Source organism: Dipodomys spectabilis, unplaced genomic scaffold (genome assembly GCF_019054845.1).
Source record: "Dipodomys spectabilis isolate Male_0828 unplaced genomic scaffold, ASM1905484v1 ptg000085l, whole genome shotgun sequence".
In the NCBI taxonomy this organism is placed as follows: domain Eukaryota; kingdom Metazoa; phylum Chordata; class Mammalia; order Rodentia; family Heteromyidae; genus Dipodomys; species Dipodomys spectabilis.
Window position 1 is genome coordinate 937387 of NW_024870762.1, and position 22622 is coordinate 960008.

Here is a 22622-nt window from a genome sequence, read left to right on the forward strand (position 1 = left end):
CCATCTCTTTCCTCAAGAGAAGGATCATTTATATTTTGCAATTAAAGAGCAGAAGGTCTTTTCCCCCATAAAGGCTCTTCAGTCAGGAAATACGAGGGGCAGAGAGGGCTTCCCAGGGGATGGACATTCATACAGTGTTCAAGGACTCATTGGCATCTCTACCTTGTGAAACTTATTCTTCCACTATTTCCTAACTAATGCTAAGAGAATAAACTTTATTACTAAAAGATGTATTTAGAACTTGTTAAATTTTGTAAACAGTTCTGCTGAAAGTGAGCTTTAGCTAAGGAAATAGATACTTAGGTCAACAACTTGCTTTTTCTTTTCTTCCATAAGAGAACATTAGGTTATGAGGTACATATGGTGCCCTCATTTTTATTGATGGACATTGTTTATTATTTTGGTTAGAATAATAGGTATGGGTTTCTTACTGCATATTAAACAGGCAGTAACCCTGAATATTTTAGTATTAATACAGTGATTTTTTTTGATGTATTTGATTTTTATTTTTGATGTATTTGAATCAATGAAATTCAACCAACCAAGAAAAGTAGTGTAGTTTCCTTACTGTCCCTAGAAAATAAATCTATATGGGAGCCTAGTACCCTCGACTAATAATGGTATTATGGTACCATGACAGATAACATGTCCTGGTTGAAACATGGCTGTTCTCTCTTCTAAGCCCTTCTACTTTTTTTTTTTTTTTTAACCTGAGGGAGTAGTTTGAGCAAACAGTTGACCCTTGGGGTTTTTTTTTTTTTTTTTTTTTTTGCATCAGCAAATTTATTTTTTATTATCTTTAATACAAAAGGGTTTCAAGTCAGTATGTCAAATTTGTGAGTACCAATCATCTTGATCAGTGTTACCTCTTTCATCTTTTTTTCCCCATCATTCCCAAACCCACCCATCTTCTTAATTTACCTGGTTACATTTTCACATATGGATATTGAATATTATGCCTGCATTCACTCACTGTTCCCTCTCCATTTACCTGTCCCCTTGCCTCCTCCCCACTTCATCTCCTACACAACACATGGTCTAGCTTCTTGGTACTCTTTTTGTCAAACTGTAAGTTAGTTGTTCAAAGGAGTTACAACCCTTGTAATCCTTCTCAGCATATATCATACTTTTAGATAATATTTGTGTATAAATGCACATGACCCCCGTATATGTTCAAATATATATTTATCATTTAGATCTAAGTTCCACCTATGAGGGAAAATGTGTATCCTTTGTTTCTCTAAATCTGACTTTTCCTCCTCATCATCAAGAATACAAACAAGAACAGATGCTGAAGAGTCAGTGAGAGATAAAGGAACCCTATTACACTGTTGGTAGGAATGTAAACTGGTGCAACTACTGTGGAAAGCAGCTTGGAGATTCCTCAAAAAACTAAACAAAGAACCTAGCAATACCACTCAAGCATTTATCCAACATATTTCAGTCAGGATGCAATGCACACAGTTGGCACACCCATGCTCATTGCTGCATTAGCAAGTTTGGCTTCCAGGGCTGTAAAAGGACCAGAATCTCAGGACACTTTGTATCTGAGAACATTATTTACCTCTTTAAAATAATATTCAAAATGCAAATATATTCTAGTTGAATTTCCTCAGTGGATGTTTTGATTGTGAACCTGTGTATCTAAGGGTTGTGATCACTCTTAGCTTTGCATTACTGTAATGAAATATCCCAATTGGGCTAGCTTTATGAAGAAAAGAGGTTTGTTTAGCTTATAGTTTTGGAGGTTCAATGACAAGATGCTGGCTTAGTTCAGGACCTCATGGCTAATAGTAATACAATTGTGGGAACAAATGAAGAAGGAAGAAATCACTTCTAAAACAGGAAGCCAGAGAGCAGGGTAGGTGATAGTTGGCTGTTTTTATAGTAGCATTCTTGAGAACTCCCAAAGGATTCCATGAGAATCCCTTAATCATTTACTAGGGCAATGCTGTCAGGGGTCTAAGGACTTCTCACTGGGGTCTCACCTTGGCCCCACCTCCTAAAAGTTAATACTATCACTCTTGGTGACCAAGACTATAATACACAGACCCTTGTGGGACAAAGCTCATTCATGTACCTGCAACAACTGTCTAAATCAGTGACTCTTTTCCAGGCTACTTATTAAAATCACTTCACAGTGGTGATTCTGATGCCTGGGCCCCATTTCAGATCAGTTCAGTACAAATCTGATGGGTGGGACTCAAGCATCCTATATTTTCCTTTTTATCAAAAGCTCTCCTTGTAGATCCAGGGAAAGGTGGGCTTGTTGAAAATTACGGGTATAATTTAAATTATTTCTATACACTAATAAAATTGTGTTTATTCCATACTAAGCGGCTATTTTCTGTGCTCAGTAATATTCTCTTTATGACTCCACTTGGAAAACTATAATTAAAATGTAAATTTAGCAAAAATGAAATTATATGTATTGAAAAGAGAAGATCTGGGAACCTGTTAAGATAGTTACATATGTAGTATTAATATTCATGATACATCATCAGTTGAAGAATTGTAAATTCTTCTGAGCTAGTTAACTGAAAATCAGTCATCATTTATCAGGAGTATTGTATCCCTTCATCTAGGAAAAAGGAGTCTGTTTTGCTTAAAGTCACGTGTCATTATTGAACTAGTGGATAGTAATGTGAGCATTACTGTTGAGAGAAATCTCTAATGGAATTTTGAAGTCAGGCTTTAGTAGCTTTCAGAATTTTATGGTCAATGTTATGAAATAATCGAGTTGTTTTGAGCACCAATTGGATAACCCAGAAGAAACAAGATGACAAAAACTCTGTCTGATCCTTTCTCTAGAGTCTCAGTTCTTATATGCTGAACAATGTCTTTATATTAGACTGGGCAAGATTGGTAAACCGTGGCCTTTTGGGCCAAGTTCAGCTTCTTTTTCCTCAGAAATACTTTTATTGGAACACAGGCATGTTCATTCATTTACTTATGGCCTGTGGCTGCTTTGGAATTCCCAGGCAGAGATGAATAGTTGTGACAAAGGTTGTGTAGTGGACAAAGCCTAAACTATTTATTCTCTAGCCATTTGCAAAAAGTTTGACAACCCCTGTTAGTCTATTTTATCGTACATTATCTGCAACATAGGTCATTTTAAGCTGAATTTGATCTTTTATACACAAATAACTAGAAATGAATAATATAGTGTTTGAGGACTTTCAGGTAGAGATTGCAGTTGAGGGAGAGACTTGCCTTGGTAACAAGGAAAGTAAGCTACCTGTCTTCTTGAGGAGTCTACTGTAGGGGACCAGCAGCTTTGCTCACTTACCTGGCATTTATCTCCTTGCCAAGATCATCCACTATGTTCTCCCACCCGTGTTGAGGGCAGGCACATGATAGCAGGCACCTAACTTTCTCACACATCTTGCTAAGAATGGAAGATTAGAGCTATTTAGTTTTTTAATCTTTGTCCAAATAGGGGGTTAAAGAAGGTTGAGGGAGGTCTGTTGGAGAGAGCATATCTGACTCAGATCTGCTAATCTCAGTGCCATAGAGCTACCTCTGAACTGCCAGTTACTTCTGACTACCTGGGGCACTTGTATGTTAGTTAAGACCCTCGTCCACTTTCTAGGTTCCTTGCACCTAGAAAAGGAGTACTTGAAAGTAGAGAGTTAAAGCTAAACATTTTTTTTGCTTTCTAAGATCACAATTCCCCTTTCTAACACGTAAAACTGTTAATCAACTTTTGGTCCCTTGACTTTGTTACTTTTGTAGAAAGGTAGTGCGTGGAAAGCAAGAAATCGCCTATCAGTGAAAGAAGATGTAATGACATTCTGGTAAACACTAGCACCAGAGCCACACATTTAGACTGGTCATCTTTTTGTTTTGTTTTTGTTTTTGAGACAGGGCCTTACTGTGTAGTCCAGGCTACCTTCAAACTTATGATACTTTTGCTTTAGCCACTGAGTTCTGGTATTAGATTTTTAGCCTACTAAGCCTGTCTGTGAAGTTATGTCTTGATAATAATGCCAGGGTAATTTTTCATTTGAGAGTGGTTAGGCTCCTATATATTTTCATTAATAAATGTTTAGTAATTTTTATGACTCCAGAATTTTTTTTTTTAACCAGTCCTGGGGCTTGAACTTTGGGCCTGGGCACTGTCCTTGAGCTCCTTTTGCTCAGGGCTAGCACTCTACCACTTGAGCCCCAGTGTCACTTCTGGCTTTTTCTGTGATTAATGGAGATGTGTCTCAGGGACTTTCCTATCCAGGTTGGTTTTGAACCTCATTCCTCAGGTCTCAGTCTCTGTGTACCTAAGATTATAGGTGTGAGCCACTGGCACCCAGCTGACTTTGGATTTTTTTTTTTTTTTTGGTTGGTTGTGGTGCTTGAACTCTGGGCCTGGGCACTGCCCCTCAGCTCTTCAGCTCAGGCTAGCGCTCTACCACTTAGCCACAGCACCACTTCCTTTTTTTTTTTTTTTTGTGGTTTATTGGAGATAAAGAGTCTCATGGACTTTCCTGCCCGGGGGCTGGCTTTGAACCTGGATCTTCAAATCTCAGCCTCCTGAGTAGCTAGGATTACAGGCATGAGCCACTGGTGCTCGGCTTCCAGAATATTTTTATAAAATATTTAAAATTATTTCAGACCCAAATTTTTTGCATAATACCTAATTATTTCATTTGGGTCTAGATCTATGCCTGAAAAGACTTTGTCTGGGTATAATTGTATGTAACCTTACTAAATTACTGTATGTTAAAAGATTATTCTGCTTGTTGAATTTTCTTTTTCTGAGGTACATAAGGAATATGAGATCTGTATTTGGCTCAATTTTCTAAGCTGTGATGGTTCAAGTGCTCATAGTGTTTTTGCTTTCATAGTGTGATAAGGCAGTGAAGGCAATGGCATTAATGAAAGCAAGTTGAGTTACTTAGAGTTAGATTAATAAGGAGACTTGTGGACATTCTGGAGGTTGAAACAGGAAGATTGCCAGTTTAAGCCACACAGTGAGATTTTGTTTAAAAAAAAAGAAAGAAAAGAAAAAACCCAAACATTAATGATGAACTTTTTCTTATGTAAAATTTTGAGCATTTTATTTTATTTTATTTTATTTTTGTTGGTTGAACTCAGGGCCTAGGCACTGTCCCTGATCCTCTTTGTGCTCAAGGCTAGTGCTCTACCACTTTAAGCCACAGCCCCACTTCTGGATTTTGAGTAGGGCTTAATTGGAGATTTGTCTCACAGGGACTTCCTTGCCCCAGCTAGGGTGGATCTTCAGATCTTGGCCTCTTGAGTAGTTAGATTACAGGAGTGAGCCACCAGCACTTAACTTAAGCACTTTAAATGTTTACTTAGCTATGTTTATGATCAGTTTTTTTTTTAAAGTGCTCCCCTTGTCCTCCACTAACTCTCATCCCTTCTTTCTAAAATAGGTCAGCGACTATCGCCTGTTCCACAAGATGAGTAACAGCCATCCCTTGCGCCCCTTCACTGCCGTGGGGGAGATAGATCATGTGCACATTTTGTCTGAACATATTGGTGCCTTGTTGATTGGGGAAGAGTATGGTGATGTCACGTTTGTTGTGGAAAAGAAACGGTTCCCTGCCCACAGGGTGATTTTAGCCGCCAGGTGCCAATATTTTCGGTAAGTATAGTATTGTTTTTTGAAGATTCAAGTCACTTGGAGAAAACATTGGTATTTTCTCCTCTATGAGAATATATAAACAAGCAGAGACAAATTCGAGCAATTTTTCAAGTCAGCATCTGTAAAAAATTCCATCTTTATTGACTTCTTGTTATTTTTTGTTTTGAGACTTACCTTAGAAATGAAAACTTAGGGCTGGGAATGTGGCTCAGTGGTAGAGCGCTTGCCTCGCATGCCTGGATTCGATTCCTCAGCACCACATAAGCAGGAAAAAAAAAGCCGGAAGTGGCGCTGTGGCTCAAGTGGTAGAGTGCTAGCCTTGAGCTGAAGACCTGAGGGACAGTGCCCAGGTCCAGAGTTCAGGCCCACTACCGGAGGGCCCCTCCCTCCCCCCCAAAAAAAAAGAAATGAAAACTTAGAAAGTGTATCTTTCACACAGTACTGGTCAACTACTTTCAACTATTTCTCCTTATAGTAGATGACTAATGTGAGTTACACTAATGTACTAGCAGATAGACTTCTCGTTGTAGGTAAGCTGCTCTTCCAATTAGCTAATGGACATATATGCCTCTTGGTTTCAGACTACTGAGGTCTAGGACCTATAAGCAACCTCTTAGATGTAAAATTTGACATTTCTAAGTATTTACTGAAACTAAGTTTCATAGCTCTTAGAATCAAGACAAAACTTTTTTTTTTTTTTTTTGTCAGTCATGGGGCTTGAACTCTGGGCCTGGGACAGCTTCAGGGCTAGCACTCTACCACTTGATCCACAGTGCCACTTCCTGCTTTTTCTGCTTAGGTGGGGCTGAGGAATTGAACCCAGGGCCTCATGCATGCAAGGCAAGCACTCTACCACTGAGCCACCTTCCCAGCCCATGTTGTTTGTTTTTATTTTATATCTTCCATTTAGAGTTGAGCTTGAAACTGCCTATTAACCTTTGACATCTTTACCCTGGTTTTTATGGAATTAATTTAAAATTATGGAATTTATGGAATTAATTTAAGATTATTTTTAAAATAATTTCTCTTTTAGGGTACAGGTGGCTCATGTAATCCTAGCTACTCAGGAAGCTGAGACTGAGCATCTAGGTTTCAAGACAAATCTGAGAGATACCTATCCCCAGTTAATAAGCAAAAAGCCAGAAGTGAAAGTATGGCTCAAATGATATAGCATCAGCAACATTAACCTTGAGTGAAGAGTTCTAAGCAAGAACATGAAGCCCTGGGTTCAAGACACAATATTGGTGTGCATTCACACACACAAATCATTCTTTTTTTTGGTGGTACTAAGGTTTGAACTCAGGACCTCATGCTTGCTAGGTAGGTACTTTGCATTTGAGTCATACCCCAGCTGGCTTCTTGCAGAACCATTTAGATGATTACTTTTTGTTTCTTTACTTGGATCGTTGTTAAGCAAATTTATGATTAAATAGTATTATTAGCAATTATTTAATGTATTTTGCAGCAAATCCTATTTGAAATTTCACTCCTACATTTCTTCTCTTCTGATGTGCAGAGCATTACTGTATGGTGGAATGCGAGAGTCTCAGCCTGAAGCAGAAATCCCTCTGCAAGACACCACTGCAGAAGCATTCACAATGCTGCTTAAATATATCTACACTGGGAGGGCAACACTGACAGATGAGAAGGAGGAGGTGCTGCTGGATTTTTTGAGTCTGGCTCATAAATATGGATTTCCAGAGCTGGAAGATTCTACCTCTGAGTATCTCTGTACCATACTCAACATTCAGAATGTCTGTATGACTTTTGATGTTGCCAGTCTGTACTCACTTCCCAAGTTAACATGTATGTGCTGCTTATTCATGGACAGAAATGCTCAGGAGGTGCTCTCAAGTGAAGGTTTTCTCTCCCTTTCCAAGGTATATAATAGTCTGCAAGTAATTTGTTGTAAGCATCTATTACTTTATGTCTTTATAGTGATAATACAGCATTGACTGAGATTGAGGAAATAGAGATTATTGGTACCAAAGAGATTGTCTGGTTTCGCTATTTCTGCATCCTGGAGCTCTCTCTCTCTCTCTCTTTCTCTTTCTCTCTCTCTGTCTTTCACAGTCTTAAGTTTGAATTCAGGGCTTTGAGTAAGCTCAGTGGTGCTGTACCACTTGAATAATGGCTTTTTGCTGATTATTTTTTAAGTTTTATACCCAGGCTGCCTTTGAACTGTGATCCTTGGAGTTCATGAACCACCAGTGCTTGACTTGTTATTTATTTATTTATTTGTTATTTTTCTTCTTCTCGCCCTGCCCTTTGCCAGTCTTGTAGCTTGAACCTGGGCACTATTCCTGATCTTCTTTTGCTCAAGGCCTATCTCTTGAGCCACAGTGCCACATCCAGCTTTTTCTGTTTATGTGGTACTGAGGAATCGAACCCAGGGCTTCATGCATGCGAGGCAAGCACTCTACCACTAACCCACATTCCCAGCCCCTATCTCTCAGTTTTAAAGATCTTTTGGTGTGGATTATGTGGAAAAGAGATTGTTCTTTAGTGTTTTTAATGTGACGACAGATATGATTCTTTGTGGTCTTACAGACACTTTTTGGTTTCATTTTCTCTGATAGAGAACATAGAGAGTACAACTAATAGTTCTTTAAGAGGAAAATTGCTAAAGTAGAAATCATTAAAGGTCTCTAAGTTACTGCATTTATTTATTTATTTATTTATTTATTTATTTATTTTCTTGGGGTTCGGTCGTGGGGCGTGAACTCTGGGCCTAGGTGCTGTCCCTCAGCTCTTCAGCTCAAGGCTAGCGCTCTACACTTGAGCCACAGCGCCACTTCCGGCGTTTTTCTTTTTGCTTATGTGGTGCTGAGGAGTCGAACCCAGGGCCTCATGCATACAAGGCAAGCACTCTACCACTGAACCACCTTCCCAGCCCCAGTTGCTCAAGTAAAAATACCTTGCTCAAATCTTTTCTGAACTCTGAGTGGTGGTAGTCTCTCTCTTCTTTGTGTTCCTCTTGATGTGTTGGATATCTCAAGTGAGATGTATTGAAAAGCCAAGTTTGAGTATAAACATTTTTTACTATCCTACTTAATTTTTACAGGCAAGATTTTTTAGGTAGTACTTGTGTTGATGGAGTCAGTGTTGGGAGCTGAGAACAACAACAAAAAATGGTAGTGCAAAATCAAAATATTTTGACTTTTAAGTGCCAGAGGTATCCTTATTGACCTACAAATACGCACTCTTCTAAAGAACCTGTTTACTAAGTACTTGGAAGGTAGAGATCGGGTTAAGGTTTGGGGCAATTTAAGGCTGGCCTGGGCAAAAACATTTTCTAGACTCCATCTCAACCAGTGGCTAGATGCTGTACTATGTACTTATCATCCCAGGACGAGGTAGAAATAGGATTGCAGTCTAGGCCAGCCTGAATATGAAATGAGACCCTATGTTGAAAATAATGAACACATAAAAAGAATGATGGAGTGGCTTATGTGGTAGTGCAACTACTTAGCAAACATGAGATCCTGAGTTCAAACAAAATTACTGCCAAAAGAAAAAAATAATACGTTGATAACACTCCACTTTGATATTTTAAGCAAGATTGTTGAGATTGGTATTAGAAAGGGTTAAGTTTAGAATAATAGTTTTTTATGTAGTGGTACAGAATGCCTGGGCAGGAAAGAAAGGCGCTACCATCCTTTCTTAATATTCACAGAGCTGTAAGGGTCAAGAGAGTATTGGCACAAAGTATAAAGAAATAAGAGGGTCAAAAGAATTGTCTAAATATAAGTAATATCAATGGTTCTGTAAAGGTTTACTGATTGATCATGCACATGATTTGGCCCCATCATAACTGGTTTTTCTCTTTATCCTTTTCAGGCAGCACTTTTAAACATCGTGTTAAGAGATTCATTTGCAGCCCCTGAAAAAGATATTTTCTTAGCCTTGTTAAACTGGTGTAAGCACAATTCAAAGGAGGATCATGCTGAAATCATGCAGGCTGTTCGTTTACCTCTGATGAGCCTCACCGAACTTCTGAATGTTGTGAGACCTTCGGGACTGTTGTCTCCTGATGCTATTCTGGATGCTATTAAAGTACGATCGGAGAGCCGGGATATGGACCTCAATTATAGAGGCATGCTCAGTAAGTTCCTGTTTTCCCTAACTCACCAAGAACTTTTGCTTGCATTTTATGCCATTCTCAAAAGTAGCCGGAGAACTGCAGTGCTTGTATACATGATATACACAAAACCATAAACACATAACGCTGTTTTCTGTAGCATGTCTTTTCCTGACATCCTCAAGTTCATTTTTCCTGATATTGCGTAGCCATTACAGACCTCAATAGGTATTTCTTGCCACTCTGGAATGGATTTCTCCAATTGCTCTGCAGAATGTTAGAAAAAGACACTTTGCTGAAAAATTTATTCTTGTGTTAAGGCTTTACCTCCCTTTCTCCATCAAGCAAGTACTAAGGACACGCTTCATACTTATTATTAGGTAATATAAACCTTGATGTTCCAAATAACAGCCACAATAAGTAATATTAACAGAGCATTTCTAGCACTTATGTTGTGAGTTTTCTTATCAATGAAAAAATAATAGTAATTAACACAAAATGTTTATGGTGTATTGAGATTAGTTCCTACATGATCATGTAATTCTGACAGTCCTTTCAGGGACTATTTTTAATTACATTTTATAAATGAGGAAAGTGATGCACAGAGAAATTAGATAGCTTGCCCAGTGTCAGACAGAAAGGTGAGATGCTCTGAGTTGAACCTATAGTTTGGCTCCAGAGGCCATGTAATTTACTACTAAACTATGCTGCATATGTACAAAACATACTCTCTCTGTCTTGGAACTTTTAAATTTCATCATGGAAGCAAAATATAACACCTGTGGTAATTTAAATTTAGCAGCTTTCAAGAGGGGTACATGCTGTGGAAATTCAGAAGAGTGCCTTAGGATGATGGAGGAAGATTTCATGTAGATTATGAAACTTGAGTTTGATTTGAAGGGAATCAAAGCATGAGGAACCATGACTAGAGTATTTTGATTACAACAGAAGGTTTATATTGGTTCATAATAGTGTATAGGTCACTTGAAGCCAAATCATGAAACAGTTTAAATCTCCTTTTTTTTTTTTTTTTTTGCTAGTCCTTGGGCTTGAACTCAGGGTCTAGGTGCTTACCCTGAGTCTTTTGCCCAGGCTAGCACTCTACCACTAGACACAGTGCCACTTCTGGCTTTTTCTGTCTATGTGGTACTGAGGAATTGAACCCAGGGCTTCATGCATGCTAGGCAAGCACTCTACCACAAGCCACATTCCCAGCCCCTTAAATCTCCTTTATATGTAGCAAGGAGCTGATTTTAAGAGAGGGAATCACCTGTGTACAGTGGTTTGTAAAGATTGTCCCAAAGGAAAAAACAGAGCTAGTAAGACCAATGAAGTGAGAATTTAATCTCTGCACAGTTGATACGGTTTTAAACCAGAATGGTTTAACTGAAAAATAAATATATAGAATAAATAAAAATAAATATATAGAAGGAATATTGTGGAAAAATAGTACATCTTGGTGTGATATAAGGGGTTTAAATTTGGAGATTAAGTTTAGAATAAAGTTACCATATTTTCTCAACTTTCTGCTGCAACACATCACAATGTCTACATCCCAACTTCAGAAGTGCTAAAATTTGAAAAATGTATGATTTACAGCTAATTAAATATGGTACTTCCTTAAAGAAGATGCTAAACTTGTTTTGGAGTTTATCATGTTTTAATATTTCCAGGATTCTTAAGGTATAGGCTCTATCTCCTGCTTATTTCTTGAGCAATCTCTTTCTTGACCATGGCTTTACATATACTTGACATACTAATTGATCTCAAATCGGTATCTTTAGTCTGTTTCTCTCCTGACTCATCAGGTCTATTTCTAGACGTAGTAGAAAAGGCATAGGTTTAGGAGCCAAAAAACTTTTATTTCTGCACCTGAATTCGTCACAATACTTTTATGATCTGGTCATAAATTACTTTAAGGAGTTTTAGTTTTATATTTCATATGTTGTGAGAATTAATTGAAATAATGTGTCTACAAATGTATATAGTTCAACATAGAAAGCTTGTTTATATAACTGATTCATTTTTCCTTATCTCTGCACATCTGTATGGGAATTTTCACATTGATTACATTGTTTTAAGCTTTTTTGCTTTATTTGTCTTTGATCCTTGAAGGCAGGGATGATCTTTGTAGGTCTTTGTATTTTGGCAGTTTAACATACAGAATAGCAGATAGCAGGTACTGGTTGAATGCTTGGCACCCCCCTTCCCCCCCTCCCCCCGCCCAAACACAAACAATAACAACAACAACTTCAGAGAAAGATATAATAGGAATGGGATACACATTGCTGTTGTTTCAGAAGCAGTCAAAGCTAGAGATAAGGAATTGAAACCTGGCTAGGTATGGTGGCTTAAGCCTATAATCCTTGCTATTTGGGAGATGGAAATTAGGGGACAGTGGTTCAAGGCTAGCCCAGGGTTCGAAAGACATTGTCTCAACCAATGGCCAGCTGAGTTGGCACATGCCTGTTATCCCAGTAACAGAGGGAAGCACAAATAGTAGGATTGTAGTCCAGGCCAGCCTAGCCATAAACCAAAACACCACCTTGAAAATAACCAAGGTGAGAAGGAACTGGCAGTGTTGGTCAAGTGGTAGCATGGCCCTAAGTTCCAAACCCCAATACCACCAAAAAGACAAAAAAAGAAAGAAAGAGTTGATACCTGAGCCATAATATAGAGTAGGAAGGAAAAAACAAAGCCTGTGACTTGTAGAAAATCTATTCTAGGGAATTTAAGGTAGAGAAGGAAGCATTGGAGAAGTAGGAAGATAGCTTCCAACTAAGACAGAGGAGCATTATAAAGGGTAATTATAGGAGAGTACTTTTAAGTGGAGGAGTGGCTAATGGGGTCATGCTGCTGGGAGGACTTTTGGATGTACATTGTGGTGAGTTACTGAGTAGTTTGGGCAGAATCCTGGCTAACAGGGAATTAGAACATGGATGTTTGAAAAGATAGAATATGTAATGTATTGATGATTTGATTAGTAAACTGGGATGAAAGGTCGTAGGAAAGTAGTACGGAAGCTACAGAGAACAGGTTGGAAGAGGTCAGAAGAATTGAGGTCTTGGTTAGAGTGGGAGACTGTAGAGGTAGCAAGAGGAGTAGTTAATTTTAGACTTTACAAATCCTCTTATGTAACTCCCTTCCCCTTCCCCCATCTTATTTGATTTGAGCTGCCCTAGAAAGGGATTCATTGAAGGAATGGGCTTGAGATACGGCTTCAGGAGTGAGCTATTTTGGACACTTTACATAGTTACTGTGAGGTTGGAATTGATCAGCTGGTCAGCATAATAAGACCTGGGTTATAATAAACCGTGATATTATTTATGAAAGGAGTATCAACCAGTTGAGATTATTAACTCTTAAAACATATTTACTGTGATAATTATTCATTAGTGTTATTTTGGAGTAAGTTATAAGGAGCCAGGGAGTAGATTATGAAAATGTTTGGAAATCTTTTATTGAACTTCTAAACCTGAATAATGATTAAACAGCAGGACTTTTTCTCCCTGACTTTTCAAGTATTTGACTAGTAAAATAAATAGTTCAATACTAAGGAAGCCTAATTATTTCTAATGTTATTATTTTTCTTTAAAAATAGGTTATTTTAAAATAAATTTTATTTAAAATATCCACACATTCAGATGACTACTTTTTATTTTCTTGTAAAGGTTGTGTGGGGGTAGGGAGAATAACATTTTAGACATGTTCCTGGGCTTGAGGATTTGGAAAGATAGGTCTGTTTATTTTGGAATTATTGACAGAATTTACTGGTTCATTTTTTTCTCTTCCCTGGGACTATGTTTAGTATGTTGAAGGCCTTTTTATGGAATTCAAAGTGGCCCTCTCTTGAACTATGGGCATAGACACTAATGCATTTTCTCTGAGTACATTACTATTGGTTACTGAATTTTTATTTTCTTACAGCTGCATATCCCGAAATTTACTACATTACAAAGATTTTCTTCCCCCTTGGGGGAGAAAAAGAGTATTCAGAGGATGTTTTTAACTTATGAGTGATAGTTGGTTCTTTATAGGTATATATAATGATGAGCATTTATCTATATAGCTGGGGAAAGGTAATTAGCTTTTTAGTGAAATTATTTTTTTCTAGGATATTTGAAATACCTACCTCATTTCTTTTCTTTCTTTCTTTCTTTTCTTTTCTTTCCTTTCTTTTTCGGTTGTGGGCCTTGAACTCTGGGCTTGGGTGCTGTCCCTGCGCTCTTCAGCTCAAGGCGAGTGCACTACTCCTTGAGCCACAGTGCCACTTCTGGTTTTCCATCGGTTTATTGGAGATAAGAGTCTCATGGACTTTCCTGCCTGGGCTAGCTTTGAACCATGGTCTTCAGATCTCAGCCTCCTGAGTAGCTAGGTTACAGGCATGAACCACCAGTGCTTGGCCATACCTACCTCATTTCTTTAGCGTTTAGTTTTATTTTAGCTATGGAAACATTTCTGTCTTGAATATTAGTGCTTTTTCAATGAAGGCTGAGTTGCATTTTGTTTTGTGTAACTCATTTTTTACACTTTGAGAAAGAGAACAATAATTTCTAGTTTCTGCGTATTTATAGCAGAGAGCTATATTTACAGATTCTGTCCTGAGAATACTTTTTTTTGGTTGAGTACTTGCCCCAGTGTATTGCTAAGGCAAATTATTGGCTAATGGTGTGTGTGTGTGTGTGTGTGTGTGTGTGTGTGTGTGTGTGTAAAAATCTGTCCTATATGTTCAGGATCTCTTCCCATAGTTTCTAGTCAGCAGGCTGAGGGATCTTTGCTGCTATGATGCTGTGTCATTCTTGGTTTACCTGGCTTGGCTTCTACCAGACTGAGATTCTGGAAAACTATGTATTTAGCTATGTATTTTTGCCTATATTTTCTAGTACTTAGCATAGCGAGTGAATCTAGACTTCGACTAGATGAATTCATTTCTTCTAAGCTGTCTTAACTGTTTAGCAAGACAGTAATAACAACAATGAACCTTTAAAAATTCTGACTTCTTTTGTTATTGTACCTTCTCAACTGTTGTTTGTTGTGATGGGGATATATCATTTACTAATTGGGGGGTTCATAAATCATCTCTATTGAGTGTTTTTCTGTAGAAACATTTGTTGTCTGTAGATGTTATTGCATTAAAAAGCACACTCCTAAGGGAGAGTCCTGTGGTGAACCACACACAGGAAGTAGCTTAAGACTTTTTTTTTCTCCCCTTAAATACTTAGCATGAAGATCCATCTAGCTCTCTGTGTTTTTCTTGCTAACCTGTCTACAGTTACTGAGGGAAATTAGTGCCTAAGCTAGACCAGATGGCTGGACTTTGTCTCATGAAGCCAGTACTCATCCATAGATTTTCCTGTCTGGATTTTTTTTTTTTGTTTCTGTTTTGCATGTTTTGAATACCAGTCTTGTCAATTGGGTGAAGAAGACCTCAGAGAGTGAGGATATTGGGGAAAGGTAAAGCAAGACAGGAGCTGTCGAGGAAGTCATTTGTAATGCTGTGGTTACTGGAGAGTATTTTAGGAAGAGAGGGTCCATACCTTCTTCAGGAGGAGAAAGGTTGGGAGTAGATATGATTTGGGTTACATAACTAGGTAAGGAGATTCTGATGGGTAGACATGGTATGGATCCAAATAATCCATCAGGTGAATGACCATGTCCATCTATATATAATAGTCTGAATAAAGACAATAATATAAAACAGGGGCTGGGAAGGTGGCTCAGTGGTAGAGCGCTTGCCTTGCATGCATGAGGCCCTGGGTTTGATTCCTCAGCACCACATAAGCAAAAAGAGAAAAGCTGGAAATGGCGCTGTGGCTCAAGTGGTAGAGTGCTAGCCTTGAGCCGAAGAGCTGAGGGACAGCGCCCAGGCCCAGAGTTCAGGCCCCACGACCAGACTCCCCCCCCCCCCCCCCAAATAATATAAAGCAGAATAAGAAAAACATAAGATGGTCAGCTCAGCACCATTCAAGGTTTGGTCCTGGGTAGCTAGGGGTAGGTACTTTGGTTCTTCTTATCTAATGATTAACTTGTTTCTACTTAGCTAGAGTTTCAAAACTCTTTTTGTCCCTAGTAGTTGTAAAATGCAAAATTACAAGTGCAAAAAATTTTTACGATTGCTACCTATTATTTTGGCTAATTCCTACCATCTTGTATTTTTTTTAGTTTTCTTTTTTTCTTGTTTTTTTTTGGGGGGGGGTCCAGTCGTGGGGCCTGTACTCTGGGCCTGGGCGCTGTCCCTCAGCTCTTCAGGTCAAGGCCAGCGCTCTACCACTTGAACCACAGCACCACTTCCGGCTTTTTTCTTTTTGCTTATGTGGTGCTGAGGAATCGAACCCAGGGCCTCATGCATGCAAGGCAAGCGCTCTACCACTGAGCCACCTTCCCAGCCCCTTTTTTTAGTTTTCTTACTGATAGATAAATATGGGAACTAAGAGTACTTACAGTTTGAATTTTTTTCTTTAAAAAATTTAAAAAGTTGTTATTATAAAAGTGATGTAGGGAGAGGTTACAGTTACATTTCTTTTTGGACAGTGTTACCCCTTCCCTTGCTTTCTCCTAGTGTTTTCCTCCTGAGTTTGAATTTTTTATGATTTGATTTTTTTCAGGATTACTTTTCTTTTGAAGTTTGCAACTTAACTATAGATTTTCAAAAAAAATACTTAGAGTTATATACATATATTTTTTTGGTTGGTCATGGGGTTTGAACTCTGGGCTTGGGCTCTATCCCTGCTCTCTTCAGCTCAAGGCGAGCGCTCTACTGCTTGAGCCACAGCACCATTTCCGGTTTTCTGGCGGTTAATTGGAGATAAGAGTCTCACGGATTTTTCTGCCCGGGCTGGCTTTGAACCATGATCCCCAGATCTCAGCCTCCCGAGTAGGTAGGATTACAGGCGTGAGCCACAGGTGCCCAGCCTTGGAGTTATATTTTTATCCAGCAAGATAGTCACATTCTAGTTACCATGAGTGAATTTCCACTTGTATAAATGTTCTTCATTTTGCAGTGAAAGATACTCTCAGGGAATGCATCTATCAAGAATGGCTCAAATAGTTCTTAAGTACTCTTGAAATAAACTTCAAGAGAAAACAGACTTGTGCTAGAAATTTCATTTCTATTTTAGACTTTAGTTATAGTCATTTGAAACTCTTGTGCGTAGTATATTATTCCTAGCTTGATAAATTTTGATGCTGAGGAAGCTTATGTTGAAGAGAAAATCAAAATGTATCATCAGTTTCTAAATCTGGAACATGATGCTCCTCTCTGAGGCTTATTCATGACTTGTGGTGGTAAAAAAAAAATCAGAGAAGAGGGTTCCACTGGTCAGCAGTGGCAGACTGTGTTTCCACATCTTATACCAAATACACACACACACACACACACACACACACACACACACACACACACACACACACACACAGTTTATCAAGTAGCTATACATGATTGATATCTGAAAAGCACAGCTTTGAAGCTCTTACTTGGGGCATCAGGAAATCCCAGTACCTTTCACAGTACCTTGTATGGAGTGACTGTTGTATACAGTATATAGCACTTCAGCATTTTCTGTAGTGTAATTTTTATAAGGTAGTTAGGTAATTTTTTTTTTAGATGAGAAAGCAGATACAGGGGTTGGGAAGATGGCTCAGTGGTAGAGCTCTTGCCTTGCATGCCTGAGGCCCTGGGTTCGATTCCTCAGCACCACATAAGCAAAAAGAAAAAAGCCGGACGTGGCACTGAGGCTCAAGTGGTAGAGTGCTAGCCTTGAGCTGAAGAGCTGAGGGACAGCGCCCAGGCCCAGAGTACAGGTCCCACGACCGGACCCCTTCCCCCCCCCAAAAAAAAACAAACAAACAAACAAACAGAAAGCAGATACAAAGAGACTGAGACCTTACTCAAGGGTGGTGAGTACTAGAGCCTAAGTCTCAAGTCTAGATTTTGTTTAGCTTTTTCATATGTTCAGTGCATTTAGAGGAAGGTAGGGTTTAGAAAGAGGGAAAAAGTATGTTCATTCTATCATAAATTCTTCATGAATGTGGGTAAAAGATCATAAAAAATGGTATCCATGGTGGTAGTATTGGGTCCTGATCTTAGCTCTGCTGCTTGTGGGTTGCATGATCTTAGATAAGCCCATGGGGCTTTCCTCTGCCTTCATTCCTCTTCTGTGAAATGGATGTAGAAATAGTGGTACTGTACTCAAAGGACTGCTACAGGAGTAAATCAAAGGAGTTAATGTTGTGAACTTCTCAGAGCAGTGGCCGTGTAGCATATAGTACTTATCATGGAAGGTTGACTAGATTGGAAGAATATGGGTAATTATCACAAGCTAATGGACCTTAGAAAGTTCTAAATCTGTATCACTTAAGCTTCTGATGGTAAGAAGTTGAGCATGACGGAAGTTGTTTGTTTTTGCTTACTTGCTTCAGTCTTTTGCTAGTTACTGAAACCCTACCAGACCTCAACTTTTTCAGCTACATTTATTGTCCTCTTCTGGAGCCACTCTCTACCTGTCCTTGTTAAAACTCTTTTCTAAAATCCGGTTTTCCCAAAACTCTATAATGATGAATTACTTAAGTCTTCTTCCTAATAGCCTGCTATAACTTATACTTTCTCCCCTGCAAAGCACATAGCCAAAGTGTGTGAACCCTGAGAATTCAGATTATATTTACAGCCTACAAATTTTCATAGTTCTTACCACACACACACATACACACACACACGTATTTATTTAGTTTTTGTCAGTTGTGGGGCTTGAACTACACACATGTATTTATATACACACATGATTAATTCTACCTACTTAGGAGGCTGAGATCTGAGGATTGCAGTTCAAAGCTAGCCCAGGGAGGAAATTCCCTGAAACTCTTATCTCCAATTAACTGCCCAAACAGCTGGAACTGGGGCTGTGACTCAAAGTGTTAGAGCACTAGCCTAGTGCCCAGGTCCTGAGCTTAAGCCCTAGGACTAGCACAAAAACAGATTATCCTAATCAAACTCATGTTACTTCCATTTACCTCTTTTCCCCCTTCGTAGCACAGTTTCCACAAGTTTCATTGTTCTATTTTCATATGTGTAAATAAACTACTTTGACCATATACATCTTCATTTTCCCTTTCCTGTAGCTCTCTTCCTTCCCAGTTCCTGAGTAGAGCCTGTTTTACTTTCTTGTCATTCATTTTCTTTTTTTTAAGTATGTATTAATAGTACCAGGAGGTTTCACCTTGGTATGTCAGACATGCATATATTATAATTTGAATAACCTTCTCTATTGGGTTCTTTTTCCTCACATCCGCCAAGCCCCATATTGATTTACAGCTTTTATTGAAGTTGCTTATGTCATCTTCATACATACATACATATTTTGACATTATTCACCCTCTATCTTTCTTTCCCTTTCCTTTTTCCCTCATTCACAGGGGTAGGGAACCTTTTCTCTGTTAAGGGTATTTTTTTTTTTTTTTTTGCTAACATTATTATGAGCCACCTGCCAAAATTATCAATATAGGCCATGGGCAGATGATGACACACATTATGTACCAAATAATTCTTTCAGCCTTATATAGTCCATGGGCTGGAGGTTCTCCTACCCCTGCCACAGTCCCATAGTTACAGTCATGTTCTGTGTATGTGTATAGACATGCATATTTATGAATATGTATGTTTTTTAGGTCTACTTTCCACAGATGAGTAAAGTCATATGATAATTGGCTTTTGAACTTGGCTTATCTGACTCAATGTGCCGTTCTCCAGTTTCACCCATTTTTCTTCAAATGACATGATTTCATTTTTCTTTATGGTTGTATAATATTTCATGGTGTGTGTGTGTGTGTGTGTGTGTGTGTGTGTGTGTGTGTGTGTGTGTTCCACTCCTCTGGTGTGAGACACCTTGGCTGATTTTACAGTTTGGCTCTTGTGAAGGGTGTTGCAGTGTTTCAGTAAGCTTGTATACAATATACTTGTATTTAAGTACCTTCTTTGGATATTGATTTATACTCCTTCACATTTATGCCCAATAGTGGTATGGCTGGTTTTTTGTATTTAAAGACCATGCTATGTACTTTACGAGAATTATCCCAAGTCCTTAAACTTCTAAGCCTATGCAGGGGTAGGAAGTCTTTATTTCTGCCATTTGGATATATATAACATTTATGGGCCATACAAAATGATCAATACAGGCAGATGGCTGTAAGGCAGCTGAAGAGAAATATGTATGTCTGTCCTGCCATGTACTGAATGATTTTGTGCTCCTTGTATGGCCTGCAGGCTGGATGTTCCTCATGGGGCCCAGGCTAGGGGACATAAGGCAAAAAAAAAAAAAAAAAAAAAAGAAATAAAGTTGAGAGAGAAACTTCGCCAAGGGACCTACCTAGTTAAAGATGGAGTCATGGTTATGGTTAAACTGTGATTCCTTAACACACAGCATCTTGACTTTCCATGGAGAGTTGGTTTTAGAATGAAAGTACCTAAGGGACACACTTTCTGGAGCTGTGAAGTGTGAAGACTTCAAAGTCCCAGGTGCAATTGGTACTTCTTAAATTTCATATTGGAGAGGGAAAGGTTTAATAATGTTATACTGATTTTGACTTTCCATTAAAAAAGTCTGAAGTGCAGTAAAATATATTTTCTTTTAAATATTATCTTTTAAAAAAAGTAGTTGAATTGATTCAGCATATATGTGTATGACCTAACAGCCATGCTACATTGAAACCTGTCTCTCTGTTGTTTTTTCAGATACTTGTTTTGCTTTTTTATATTGTGCTCAGTCCAGATGGCAGCACAGGTCATCCTACAAGCTATTTTTGTCTAGTAGATAGTAAATTCAAGCTAGTAATATGAACTCAACAGAGTTCTTTTGCATTTCCTGGTACATGCTTTTCTTAATATTATTAGCTTTTTCTTTATAACATTTAGTCCTGGCACATTGTGATTTTGACAGTGGCATTACATTTAGACTCTACATGGTATGTTAAACCCCATCAGCATTTCCAAATCTTCTATTTCTATAGACATGGCTATACCCTTTAAAATTGAATGCAGATAACAGAATCAATTAGAATGCTAGAATTATATCCTTTTCTTTAAATGAATAATAATTTTGTAAGTAACCGTTAATTTTGTTTTTCTGTTTTTAACTGAAGTACCAGAAGAAAACATTGCAACTATGAAGTATGGAGCCCAGGTTGTAAAAGGGGAGCTGAAGTCTGCCTTGCTCGATGGTGACACTCAAAATTATGATTTGGATCATGGGTTTTCTAGGCACCCAATTGATGATGACTGCCGTTCAGGCATTGAGATTAAGCTAGGTCAGCCATCCATCATCAACCACATACGGATACTCCTGTGGGACCGAGACAGCAGGTGAGTCATTTATGTGACATAAAGAGAAACTTAGCTGACTTCATGGTCGGCCACTTTGGTTTTACAGATTTCAGTTTATTTCTTTATGATCATTTTTACATTTCTCTTGAAGTTCTGTGGGAAGAGTTAAGGTTATATTCCTTTTAAAAACAGTTTTTAAAACTGTTTATAAAACTGAATATGTGTTTGTTGTGGAAAGCATAGAAAATATCGAAAAGCATATCAAAATTGTTAGTAATCTCAACTGTTATTGTTAAAATTTGGATCTACTTAGCGTTTTTTTTTTTGTTGTTGTTGTTGTTGTTGGTTGTAGGGTTTGACTCAGGGGGCCTGGGTGCTGTCCCTGAGCCAGTTTGTGCTTAAGGTGAGTGCTCTACTACAGTGCCACTTCTGGTTTTTGAGTGGTTAATTGGAGATAAGAGTCTCACAAGGATTTTTCAGCCTGGCTGGCTTTGCACTGCTATCCTCAGATCTCAGCCTCCTGAGTAGCTAGGCATGAGCCACTGGTGCTCAGCTCTACCTAGCATTTTTTAACTTCTACCTGTATGTGGCTTTCAAAGTAAAGATTACATACCAAAAGCTGATCTCATCTTTTTTCTCTCTCTGCCCCCCTCCCCATTTTTTTTGTACTGGTCCTGGGGTTGAAGTCAGTTGTGCTTTCCTTGAGCTTTCTTGCTAAAGGCTAGTGCTTTACTACTTGAGCCACTTTTCCACTTCTGGCTTTTTGTTGATTTCCTGTCCAGGCTGACTTTGAACCTCTATCCTCAGATCTCTCAGCCTCCTTAGTAGCTAGGATTACAGGCATGAGCCACTGGTACCCAGCTTCAGTAGCTTTCTTTTTTTTTTTTTTGTCGGTTGTGGGGCTTGAACTCTGGACTTGGGTGCTGTCCCTCAGCTCTTCGGCTCAAGGAGAGTGCTCTGTTGCTTGAGCCACAGTGCCACTTCCAGTTTTCTAGTGGTTTATTGGAGATAAGAGTCTCATGGACTTTCCTGCCCAGGCTGGCTTTGAACCGTGATCCTCAGATCTCAGCCTCCTGAGTAGCTAGGATTACAGGTGTGAGCCACTGGCGTCTGGCTTCAGTAACTTTTTGTTTTGTTTTGTTTTTATTTTGGGTCCGGTCGTGGGCCTGAACTCTGAGCCTGGGCCGCTGCCCCTCAGCTCTTCAGCTCAAAGCTAGTGCTCTACCACTTGAGCCACAGCACCACTTCCGGCTTGTTTTTTTTGCTTATGTGGTGCAGAGGAATCGAACCCAGGGCCTCATGCATGCAAGGCAAGCGCTTTACCACTGAGCCACCTTCCCAGCCCTGGCTTCAGTAACTTTTTAAGTACATTTCATCTTATGGTTAAAGAAACTGCCTAGGTGTGTGAATAAATATTCTCAAAAGAAAGTTTTGAGAACCCATTCAGCTCCACAGCTGCTTCAGGGCTCCTTCCAGTCACTGCAGTGCCTTTGCCCACTGTGGCTTGTTGCGTCCATCCATAATGGCAGAAGCATTGGAGTAGTGGATGAGCACAGCTGACTGTCTTGTGGTTGCTTGTCATTGCTGAACTCTGCATACCTGGAAACTATGCCCCACTCAGTCTT

General features: G+C 38.9%; 1 protein-coding gene across 2 annotated transcripts in view; it reads left to right on the plus strand.

The window, feature by feature from the left end:
• Btbd9 (BTB domain containing 9) overlaps positions 1-22622 on the plus strand; it is a 341406-nt gene that overhangs the window by 20378 nt on the left and 298406 nt on the right. For both annotated transcript variants that reach the window (XM_042684270.1, XM_042684271.1), the window contains exons 2-5: positions 5394-5605; positions 7122-7485; positions 9446-9710; positions 20817-21036. In XM_042684270.1, coding sequence (XP_042540204.1) covers positions 5421-5605; positions 7122-7485; positions 9446-9710; positions 20817-21036 — 1034 coding nt within the window. In that variant the 5' untranslated portion in view covers positions 5394-5420. The remainder of the gene's footprint in view (positions 1-5393; positions 5606-7121; positions 7486-9445; positions 9711-20816; positions 21037-22622) is intronic.